Source organism: Erithacus rubecula, assembly GCF_903797595.1.
Source record: "Erithacus rubecula genome assembly, chromosome: 19".
In the NCBI taxonomy this organism is placed as follows: domain Eukaryota; kingdom Metazoa; phylum Chordata; class Aves; order Passeriformes; family Muscicapidae; genus Erithacus; species Erithacus rubecula.
In genome coordinates, this window is record NC_136671.1 from 2,745,400 (window position 1) to 2,757,452 (window position 12,053).

At 43.1% G+C, this 12,053-nt stretch overlaps 1 protein-coding gene across 3 annotated transcripts in view; it reads right to left on the reverse strand.

Moving 5' to 3' along the window:
- SLC5A1 (solute carrier family 5 member 1) overlaps positions 1–12,053 on the reverse strand; it is a 51,244-nt gene that overhangs the window by 8,114 nt on the left and 31,077 nt on the right. For all 3 annotated transcript variants that reach the window (XM_079322809.1, XM_079322808.1, XM_079322807.1), the window contains 7 exons: positions 8,130–8,234; positions 6,079–6,138; positions 5,658–5,762; positions 1,285–1,390; positions 984–1,064; positions 413–630; positions 20–155 (listed from right to left, as the gene is read on the reverse strand). In XM_079322809.1, coding sequence (XP_079178935.1) covers positions 20–155; positions 413–630; positions 984–1,064; positions 1,285–1,390; positions 5,658–5,762; positions 6,079–6,138; positions 8,130–8,234 — 811 coding nt within the window. The remainder of the gene's footprint in view (positions 1–19; positions 156–412; positions 631–983; positions 1,065–1,284; positions 1,391–5,657; positions 5,763–6,078; positions 6,139–8,129; positions 8,235–12,053) is intronic.

Sequence of the window (12,053 nt, forward strand, 5' to 3'; positions counted from 1 at the left end):
TTCTGTATCCAAATCATACCTGGGTACAAAATCCGGCTGATCATTCCAGGCATCACTATGATAAACATGGGCAGGAGTTTGAGGTACCCACACAGGACACAGCCAGCCTTCACATGGGACATGTTCTTTCCAGAGAGACATCTTTGGACAATGACCTGTCAATGACACATGGTAGCTACAACATTTCCATGATCACATCATGCCATGTTCCAGATACAAGGTACTTAGCTTCTGTGATGGCAAAAGAGCCATTCCATTTTCTTACATGTGAGAGATCAGGAACTGAAAAGTCACTGACCAGTCTTGAAATAACAGCCAGCTGTGTGACCCCAGCTTAGCATTACAGGGGAAGATCACACTGGAGCATGGATTTCTGTGTTTGACCTTTGCAAGGCACTGGGTTCCCCATTACCTGATCTGTGCACCAGTACCACATGGCAATGATGCTCAGGCCAAAGACCAGCCCTGGCCACGGCAGGTCCCCGGTGGCGTCTCGGAAGATGTGGAAGGCGTCGCTGCGAGGGGTGTAGCACTTGGGATCCACCTCAGTGCCCCCATAGCTGGTGTTGGATGGAACAGCTGTCATGTATTTCTGCATGAAAGCCTCATACCCTCCTACTTCAGTAAATGCTGAAACATAGAAAATAAAAGCAGCAATAAAGGATTATCACTGCAATCTCAAACGGTGCTTGAGAGCATGAAGAGAAAAGCCTCCTTAATGTGGATGTAAAAATCCTGTCATGGGATGTTGTTTATTACCTTACACATTCACTTGTGCTTAGGAGACAGAGTGACTCAGTGACTAAAGGGCTTTGGCAATATGCCTGACTTTTGGCAACATGCCCGTTTTCTTCCCTGATAAATACATACAAGAGCTGAAACCTCCTGGTTAGGGTAACAGTTTTACACTGCAGGATTCACTCCCATAGCCACTGCAAGATTTGTGGCTGAACATTCCAGTTTAATTCATCTGATTCACTTACCAAATCCCGTGAGAATAATGGATCCCACTACCATGATGAATGTCTGTAAGGTGTCTGTGTAAATCACAGCTGCAAGGCCACCTGAAGGCAGAGAAAAGTCAGGACAAATAAGTTAGCCCTGGGCAAATGTCTCAGTGGAAATGCTTTTTTCTTTATGTCCCTTTTCTCACCACCTCTGTATTTCAAAGACCACTGTAAATAACCCCCCTTTCGTGTTTTCATTTCTCCCTTTTTCTCCACTTTTCTCTTTCTTCTGGCTCCCTCAACATCTCTGATTTATCAGACTTCTCTGCATACTCACCTGTGATAGTGTAAAGAGCAGTAATAGCAAGCAGGATAATTATGGCCACATAAAGATTCAGCCCTATGGCCAGCTGGATAAATACAGCTCCAGAGAAAATGTCAGCCTGGGAAAAATAAAAATACAGATTCAGCAATGTTTAGGTTCATGATGACATGTTATAGTTCCATGATGAGGGCACTGAAATACACAACTCTGCCCCTTGTAGCACTGCAGATACAAATCAAAAATAAAATAGAAGCCATTTTTGTGCACCTGCCAGTGTCCCCTCAGAGCTGTGGAGTTCTTAGTACCAGAGGTGTAATACTTCTTATAATTTCCAGGCCTTTTTTAACAGGGTTATTTTCTCTAGACAGTCACCTCTCTGATCAGTACTTAGGCACTAAGAGACAAATTCAAAACAAACTGCTTAAAACTGAGTGTGAGTTCCATTTGCTGCTGTGTGCAGGGCTGGACTGTGTGACACCTCCAAGGCACAGCACAGTTCCCTTCCTTCAGTGCCACCCCACAAATCTCTTTCCCTTTACTGCTCACGTGTGGTGTAGCTTGTCCTGCTGGTTTGAGACAAACAGTGCATTTGCATTAAAGGCAAACATCTCATATGGGTTCTATTTTTAAGTTCCCCTCAGAAGAATCAGCAGTTGGCTAAGAGGAAACCTTTAGCTCTTGCGTAAGGAAGGAATTGTTCAGGTTTCAGAGTAACACTAGGAGTTAATCCCATTAAATCAGTTCCTGATTTAGAGGTAATTGGCATCAATGTTATTTATACAACTTTGCAATCAGAATAATCTGCCCCAGTGCACTTGTGATGCCTTACAGTAAATTATGTTTTCATTAGAGGTTACTCCCGAGCATGCAGCTCACGGGCTCCTCTGCTGCTCGGCTGCCTTCCTCCCTTGCACCCGCACCACCCATCGAGGGCTCTGCACAGGGACTCCATCCCCACCGACAGCGGTGCCCGTGGGGCTCACGAGCTGAAGCAAAGGCACCAGCTGTGCCCGAGCCCAGGGCTAAAGCCCAGCCCAGCCCGGCCCGGCCCTGCAGGGGCTCCGGGCCGGCCAGAGCCGGGGTCACAGCGCTGCCCCGGAGAGCAGGGCACGACCGCCGCAGGCAGGGATGAGCCCTGAGCTGCGACACGCCGAGACAAAAACCATCTGCGTTCCCGAGACGCTGCAATGACACTGCGGGGCAGGACCCCGCCCTGGCTCCTGCTGGAGAATGAGGAAGAGGCTGCCCCATCTCTCTATGATAATTTGTTTCCCATCTTTTCACACCACTAATCAGTCCATGTTCCAGACCTTCCTTTTACTGTTCTTGGCTTTAGTTTAGCCTATGTATCATTAAATATTAAGGGACCCAAAATGATTCCCACAAAGTAATGTATAGTTAATTATTGAGCATTCTGAGCAATGTATCAGCCTCTTCAAGTTGCTGAGTTATCTTCCAGCTTTACTGCTCCTCCTTCCCAGTAACATGATTGCCTTCCAATATTTCCTTGTTTCTCCACTGATACTCTTTTATTGACACTCATCATCTAATCTCTTAGTAGAGTCACTGTTTCCTTTACTCTGCAGGCTGTCTCTGCAAAGGTGGGGATCACAAAGGAGCAGCTGGCCAGACACGCCAGCTGAATGCATCCTGTGAGTACCAGAGCAGGGACACCTACTCTTTAACCCTTGCACTGTGCTCTCCTCTGAGAAGGTTATTCTTCTCTTCCTCTTCCCCCTGGCAAGCCTTTGCCCATAGATTTCCTACTGAAATTATGTACAATGAACAGAAAGAAAATGCTGTAATAAATTTAGAAGTTCCAGTTTATGATTTCTGATTTCTTCAAAAACATTTAGATCTTAATTCCCTTTTGTCCTATCATAACTTAGTCTATTACTATACATCAAGACTTTATTTTTGCTAGACCATTTCCTTTGGCATAATGACCAATATAATCAACTCTAGTGGCTAAAAAGCCTCTGCAAGCTGCTATGGGATGTATTTACAATGTACTGCACATTTAGGGAGCAGGTACGAGTGAGGTCCCTGTATGACAGAAATCCTTTGGGCTCAAAAATCACATGTCCTGATCCCAAGGATGAACACCTTGCAGCATGTCCTTGTCTGTTAAGTGTCTGATTAGCCACAAAGCAAGGCAAGAAATCAACAAAACCCACAGAAAATTTGCAGGGAAAGATAAATGAAAAGGCCATTGCAGAGGTGTGCAAAGGGAAACTGATCCTCACACAGTGGTGTGCCAGAAAGCACAGAAGGAGTCACACAGCCTGATATGAGATATTGCTCCCTAAAAAGCATTGCTGCAATTTTTATATTAAGTATATAATACATACTACATAATATTTCAACACAGCAAGGAAGAAGCATGTGAAATAACTACCCCAGGAGCAAGAGGTGCCACTGTTCTGCCTGGATAAGGGGCAGTGAGAATCGCTGCTGGGTGTGCCCTCCCATTCAGGGCAGGGCAGGAGCCCATCCCTCTCTATCAAATCTCAAAGAGCCCCAGAGATCACAAGGGAGTGTTTGCCAAGGCAGCACTGAGGGAAGCAAAATACAATGGCTTGTCAACACGTTGATGTTTGGATACCCAACGTGTCTGTGGGGAGGGAGGCCTGTGCTCCCTCCCTGTGCTTGTACCTCTCCCCACAGCACAGTTCCCTGCAGCCCAGCAGGGACCAGCCCTTCCCTCCCTGCTCTGGCCACCATGTAGGCATGCTGCTGCACAGCATGGCACAGCAAAACCTGCTCTGAGGTCCTCTGACAGCACCTGAAACCTCCTAGGCCTGGCTGCTCTGCCTAATCTGAAGCAGATAGAACAAGTAAATCAGTCCTGGGCAGATCCTGCCCATCCACAGAGAGAGACATGGGGCAGCAATGCAGACCTGTTTGTGCACATCTCACTTGTACAGGCATAGACTGCCAGAGCTGCTTGGGGCAGCTGGGGGAAACAAAATGCTTAGAGAAAATTGAACATCCTGTTTTACCCTGCATAGCACACAGACCCAGCTCCATGGCACTTCCCACAAACACCTGGAATAAATAGGTTGATGGAAAGCTGGGATGGGTCAATGGTAGAGTGGGGCCCAGGCAGCCTGGTGCTGTATGGATCCTTTGACTATGGAGAGGGTCTTTGATCCTCATGAGCACACTGGAAGTTTAAATGCAGAACCTATTTTTCCTGGAAACAGGAAACAGGACACTCCAGCTGAAACATTGAAAAATCCCATAATCAGACCCTTAGGCATGACACAGACTAGAAATCAAAGCTGGATAGTAAATTCAGAATCTAGGAGCACCTTGATAGGCTCACAACCAACATGTGTTGCTGACAAGGACTGACTGGAGGAGTTTCTCTGCTGCTGGAACGTCCAGAGCTCTGTGTTGTACCCAGGAGTTCTGATTATGATAGTTGAGCACATCTACAGCAAACTCTCTAATCCTTTTGAAATATACAGAAATGCAGCTCTGAGGCCAGCTCATGTCACCAACCTGTTTAATTTATAACCTCTCTAAGGATCAGTTATGATGTGAGAATGAGAGCAAAAGGCCAATCTTTTAGCTTAAATTGCACTATTATCACTCAGTTCCCATTCAGAGGGCAAAGACTAATCTGCCATGACAACTTCTGCAAAACAACAGACTGAGGTATTCCTGAACTGTGGACTTCTTTAGAAGCTTAGTACCTTCAAAATATATGGAAAATACCAGTTCCCTTTACTATGCCACAGAAACACTTTACTTAATCCATTTACTTAATAAGGATTAACTTCAGAGCACCTTAAAGTTTACACCAATCAGTTGCCCATTAATAGAATCTCTCCTTTTCCCTCCTTTCACCCCAGCTGCTACAATTTCCTAATTTCCCTTTCCCCACTCTTCTATTTTCTAATTCCTGTTATTATTTTTTTATTCACAGTCCCCTTGATCTTTTCTATCATCTGTATTACTGATGGCATGTTCACCAGAGAATACTAAAACAGATAAATAAGAAATCTAGGGATAAAAATTCCTGCTCCAGGTTTTACAGATTCCTAAGATAAGAGACCATAATACAATACAAGTTTCCCTCCACTTTGATGTTTTCTAGAAGAGTGTAAATGTAAAAGTAAACCTTAAAACTTTAAAAAGAGGACAATGCACAACAAACATCAAGAGGCAATGCCAGGAAGAAAAAACCTTAGATTGCATCACAGAGTCTCACTGGACAGGATAAAGAAACTACAAAATCATAATTTTAGAGTTGTTAATTCAGCCAAGAGCTCCAAACCTGAAATGGTTGACTAGTTGTGAGAGCAATATTGTAAAAGGGCATTTCTTTTCTTTAGATCAGTATAGAATGGAAGAAATGCTGTAGAAGCTTCACTTACTGAGATCTTTGTGAAAATATACAGGATCAGGGAAAGGACTGACAGGTAGACCTGGATCCGTTTCCCACCAAAACGCTTCTTCAGGTACTCTGGCATTGTCACCACCTGTGGAGGTGGAGAAGGTTTTAGATAAAGGGGAATGGGTACAAATCAAATTAGAGGAAGATTTTTGGTACTCAGACACTGTGAGAGTGGAGCACAAAGTTAGGGGAGCTGCAATTGCATTTCAAAGAAGAGCAGCTCCAGGAAACAAAGGAGAACAAGGAGAGAGCACCAAATACTTCTCAGCTGAGGTCTTGTAACACAGAATCCTCATTTTTCAAGTACCCATGTATAACAAAGGGCTGCTCTGGCACACTCGGATCTCGTGCCCTGGCCTGCAAACATGAGCAGCAGACAAGTAATGAATGGTTTGACTTACCCCAGCTTTGATGTAGATGGGCACAAACATCCATCCTAGAATCACCACAAATATCAGAGCCTGCAGCCAAGACAAGATTAGCTGAGTTAGCCTCTTGTGTCTACACACTGCTCCCAAAGACCATTTATCAGACCCAACAACAGCCAGGGACCAGTGAAATCACAAAAACCTGGGTACTTCAGGGGTGTGGGGGGAGAAGGTTCTGCTCCGTCCTTTGATTTACAGCTGAAAATTTAGGGATGAAAACTTGGCTAAAAACTTCATGAGGTATAATGCAGCCTGGGTTTCATGCTAGCTGCCCCAAAGGAGCACACATGATTATGTATTTTCTACAAAACCAGATGATTTCTTCTCACAGGATTGCCTTCTAGTATTGAATCACAACTCCAACAGTGGCCCCAGCCTGTCCCAGCTCTCTTCAGAGCAAGCCCAGGATGGTCGAATGTTTCACAGCAATTTCATAGACTGTACAGGATGCACCACATGCTATTTGTAAAATATTTTGTATTTTCATACTACAATTTAATAATATATTTTGTGTATCCATGTGTATTCTGTGAACAACTGATCTTACTGTATAGCAGTGCCAAAGTTTCCTGACTTAAATGGCTGGAATGCTGTCCAATATCTGGTTGTACATACTTAAATCAATAACTATAAAATAGATTCCTGCCCTCAGAGGTGCACTCTGTATTTATTTTGTCCACAGGGTTTAGAGGGCTTTTAACCTGTGTCTTTTAAGTTCTGCCCTTAGGTCAAAGCTGTAAGATGGACAAGAAATACTGGGTCAGCTTCTGCTGTCATTGTGATACAAAATGGAAATCATTTCAATGGAACAGGGATACACAAGGATGACAACAGTCAAATTTGGCATTACTTTCATTACTTCTGTTATGTCTGTTAACTGTCCCACTGTAAGTCATGAACTCTGCAGTGTGTCTGCTCAAACACTCCACAGACATCACTGCTGCTTCCCAACCAGCCATTGCTGTACACTGTGTATGGACATTGAATCTCCCAGGAGATAATGTGTAGAGATGTTTGAAGAAGGTATGGGTCATAGAGATCTGTGCTCTGTTTTGATTTGCTTTGTTCTTCTGGAACAAGAAGGAGAATCAGGTCTGTCACAGGCCCACAAGAGGAGGGAACTGACAGATAAACTGCACATCTTGTACAGTGCATTTTAAGCTTTGTCCTTTTCCTTTAACATTTCTATCATACCAGTACATGATTACTTGCAACAACCATTTATTTGCTAAGAAACACAAGCCAAATCCCTCAGGCTGGGATGATTCTTTCACTGCTCAGAAGTAAAAGTGAGGGAAGAATGTCCTGTGGAGGCTCATTCAGCCCTTTGTGCCATGGCCTAATCCCTCCCGAGGGTGAATTACACACAGCATTGTCAGGCACACCCACAGAGCTGACAGCCCCAGGAAATGGGCTGCAGTCCTGCAGGGAATCTCTGTGCTGCTGCAGTTTACACCGACCCTGCTACTCCAGGAAGCTCATTTAAGGCCAGCTTGGATATCTCTGCCCTGTAAAGGAACCATCAGCAAAACACAGGCATAATTCCAGAAAGGAAAAGATAAAGAGGACAAGGTTTTTGGAGTGCAGGTGCTCGTGAAGGATGTTCAAAATTCCTTACAGCTGTGAAGAAATCAAAGCCCCTCCAATAATTTCTACATAGCAAAATGCTGCAAAAATTACCATGGATTACTACCTGAAAAAGTCTTCTCATCATCCTGCAGTCTGAAAATGTTCTTCACAAATACTTTAAAAGTAATAAAAAGATATGCATAGAGAAGAAAATCCACCACCTTACTTGGTTCAAATGCTCTCCAAAAAGCCTGAACCGAAAAGAGTCATCCTTTTCCAGTAGCTTGGACAGGTTAAATACTAGATTACATTGCCTCTTACTGGCCTGTGCAGAAAACAAATATTGCCAAGCACAAACTTTGACAGTCCTAAGTTAGTAGACAATGTTACTTTGATTGAGCTCTGCAGATAATGCAGATGTCACAAGTACTTTCACTGACACATGTGCCACTTACATTCCACTCAAATCCTCCAATGGCAATTCCTCCAGCTGCTGCTGTTCCTGCTATTCCCACAAAGTGCCCACTGCCAATGTTGCTGGCAAACAGAGAAGCACCAATCTGCAAAGAGAAAAAAAAACAAAAATTGGTTCTTACATTCATGGGAATTTTTTTTCAAATCCACTTAATTTGGCACATTGAACTCATGCCTATCCATGGTGGTGATACTCTCTTGATAACTTTCAGAACTCCCACTTATTGCTCCCACTGAAACCAGTGCCTCCAGCTGTTCCATCTACAATAGTGAGGAGAATAGGATGCTGAATGAAATATCTTCTAGTTGAGTCAAAAAATATATTATACCAACATAGATTTAAAAATGTTTGCAAAACTTGCCAAACTGACACTGGCATGATATGTAGACAATCAGGGAAGAAGACTTGGATATTCCTTGTTCAAGGAGAAAATTGCAAGGACATCCCCACTTGTGAAACCTGCACTCCCTGTTCCTTATTGCACAGCTTGTGCACCCAAAATTGTCATTGGTGAGAGCTGAACTTGGTTCATTTTAGCCAAAAGGTATTTGATTACTGAATTAAATTCTGAAAGCTGCATAGCAGAAATATCTGCTGAGAAAATGCCTCTGGAAGCTACAAACAATACCAAACCAAGGAGTTCTATTTAAGAAGTGTTGGATCTTTAAGACCTCCAAATATTGGGCTGATCATACAATCAGAACAGTAGGGAGAACATGGGAATTGATGAACAGGAAGAGATTAAAAAATGAAAGGTTCCTGTTGGTTTACAGACAGGCAGGAGCCATTCAAAGATTTAATTCTTAATCAAGAATCTTAGACAATAGAAAAGATGAAAAGGAATGAACTTCATTTCCTCCAAATGAACACATTAAAGGCAGCAGAAATACCCAGGGATGATTTACTGGGTCAGGTGCTGAAGGATGCAGGGAGAGAAGTCGAGCATGAAAAAGAGGTTGGATTGGATTGAGTATTGTGGACAGAGGACAAGGAAGCTGGAGAAGTTCCGAGATGAAAAAAAGAAAATGAACATTTTTTTTAATCTTTTCTTATTCTATTAAAAAGAAAACCACATAGAAAGTAGGCAAGGGAACTTCTGCTGACCTCCTCTAATGCTCTCATTTGAATCATGCAATATCCTGAGTTGGAAGGAACCCACAAGGATCATTGAGTCCAACTGATTTGAATAGCAGCAAATATTCAATCAATGTTTCTGGGAGCACAGGGACAATCACCTGAGTTCTGGGAGGATGAAGGATTTCACAGAAATCTCCCTCTGCAGAGCAGATTTATTCTACAGAACTCTGCCATAGCCAGAAATATCAACCATGGTCTTCAACCCACAATCTTGATCTCTGATAACAAATAGATTATCCTCCCCCATTTTTTATTTGCAACACACAAATAAAATTCAGAGGGTTCCACTCTTTCTTTTCCAGGCTTATTTTTTTCTCTTTCCTCAGTTTGATCTCCTGATTTCTTCAAGTCTTTTTGCAAACAAATTGTTCTTTTGCTGTGATGGGAAGTTTATGTTTCTAAGTTCATTCAGTTCTGGATTTAGGGTTTTTTTACACATAGTTGTACCCTACAGAGCTGTAACCAGTTGGTCAAATGACATTTCTACAGAACTGATAAGTTTTGCAACTAACACTGGCAGACAAAAGACCTCTGTTTCTTCTAACCTCTTCATGACAGCAACAGCTCTCCAGAAATGATAGTGAAGAAAAAGGTACCATTTATACCAAGCATTAGCACTGTTGCCCAATGCTTTCCTTGGAGATAAATAATTAAACTTAAATCTAGGTTACTAGAAATGTGATCACCAGAAAACATTAACCACATTAATCTCTGATTTTATTTAATGTGTTCCCTCTTCAGAAGCTTAAAGGCAGATCCAAGTAACAAAAGCAGCTGAAGAAGAACTCTGAGAACAGACAGGCACAAGATTTGGCTTGGTGCCTGAGACCCCAGGACATACTGCAGGCAATGCTGCTGCTGATGTTCTCAAATTGTCCAAAAATACCATTTGATTGTGAGAAAAATACCAAACCAAACCAATGCAAAACTACCAACATATTCAGGACCATCACAAAAAAAACCAGTGTGAATGCAGATCCCACACTCATATCCTAATATTTTTTTTCTGAATTAGGGAACATCCAGTGCAGCAGAACTTCAAGATCAACATTCACTAATAATGGATGCCATTTTAAAAGTGGGTTTCAGTTATGTCATATGTCTGGGAAGGGAGAACATGTCTTCAAAGCCAGAAAATTGCAGTGCACATTACCCTTAATTCTGCAGCACAGTCACAGCAAGAAAAGTGCTGACCAAATATCCTCACACCCCACTGGCTGCTGATGCCAGAGGGGAAAGAGAAATTTCCCATCTGCCATATTTTAAGGATGAGGAAGGAAGGCAGATGGGCTCTGGGCCTGAGCTGCCTTGCTGAAGAATTTACTGCAGTGGGACTTTTGTCTGGAAAGGCTGATGACTGGCATTCTTGATTTGCCATTGGTAGATGCTGCTGAACATCTTAAAAACTCTGGGCTGAAACTGGGAATAGCAGAGAGAAACAATCTTCTGGAAGTGTTAACTGTTCTCAGTGACAGTGTGACTGAATTGACTTCAAAGACACATCTAGGAGGAAAGGTGAAGAGGAAAGTTGGTTGAAAGGGACAAAAGCTGCTAAGAGGGAAAGAGGATGAAAAACTTGAACTAACCTGAGGAAAACGTGGAACATTAACTCTTTAAAAATATTTTAAGAGGTCAGGTCTTAATAAGAGCACTCTGTTCAGCAGAAGTACCACCACCCTGAAACAGATGATGATCACTGTGTTTTTTCCTGTTATTCATTAACTGTTTCACCTTGCTTTTCTCATTCAGTGGAGGATGCAGTGACATCTCAGCCCTGGCTGTTCCCAGCTGGATGGATGCACTTTGCAGGCAGTGGCAGCTGCAGTGACAGTGTGCAGAATGCACAGCCTCTGGCTTCTGTCCCTGCCAGGACCTGCCAGCACTGTGCCACCCTCCCAAACCCTCTCCCCAGTGGATCCTTAGCCCCATCCCAGAGAACAGCAGGGGCTCCTCTCACCCCTGGGCCATCCCTGGGCTATTGTTCCTGCAGAAGTTGCTTCTCAAATCCCTCTTCCCTGACACATTTCTCATTCCTACTCCTTGAGACTGTTCATGCTTTTCTTTAACCCACATCTCTTCCCTGCCACATGTGATTTTACTCTGATGCAAAGGCATTTTTTTCCTAGCTGAGTTTTTGGAGTCACCCTTAGCCACTCTGGAAAAATCAGTACCATGCAACATTACTGCCACACTTCCAAGGCTCTGAGACCCAAAGAAGGAAGTGTGGTGCTTTATTCTTCTTCCCCAATTAGTCTGAAAATTCTATGAATTGCATTATTACCCAACTAAACCACATCTACACAATTTCTAAGCAGGAGAGATGGATGTACAATACTCATCCAAGTGTCTGTGCTCCAACAAACCCAAAGGCTGCTGGAACAGCTCAGGCTCAGGAGGATCTGATACCTCCCCACTTTGCACTCTGAGACAGAAACAACACCTCCCAGACAGCTGGAAATTCTCACAGATTCTGTAGAAATCCATTTCACTGAACTTTTACTTTTCCATCAGAGCTTTGCTTTGATTACTTCATTATTCTTTTTACCCTGAAAACTATTGATTTAACACTATTGTTTTTTTGCATGGAACTTGACAAGGTAAGGTAATTTCTCATTCTACTTTACCTAAGAAAAGGAAATGCAAATCTTATCGACCGCAGAATTGTTGTTCCTGGTTCCTCATAGCAGTGTCAGATTCAAGTGGGGCTGTCAGACAGCAAGTGGGGAAAATCCTGAGATTAAGTAAAACTTAACTGGCTGCAAGATCA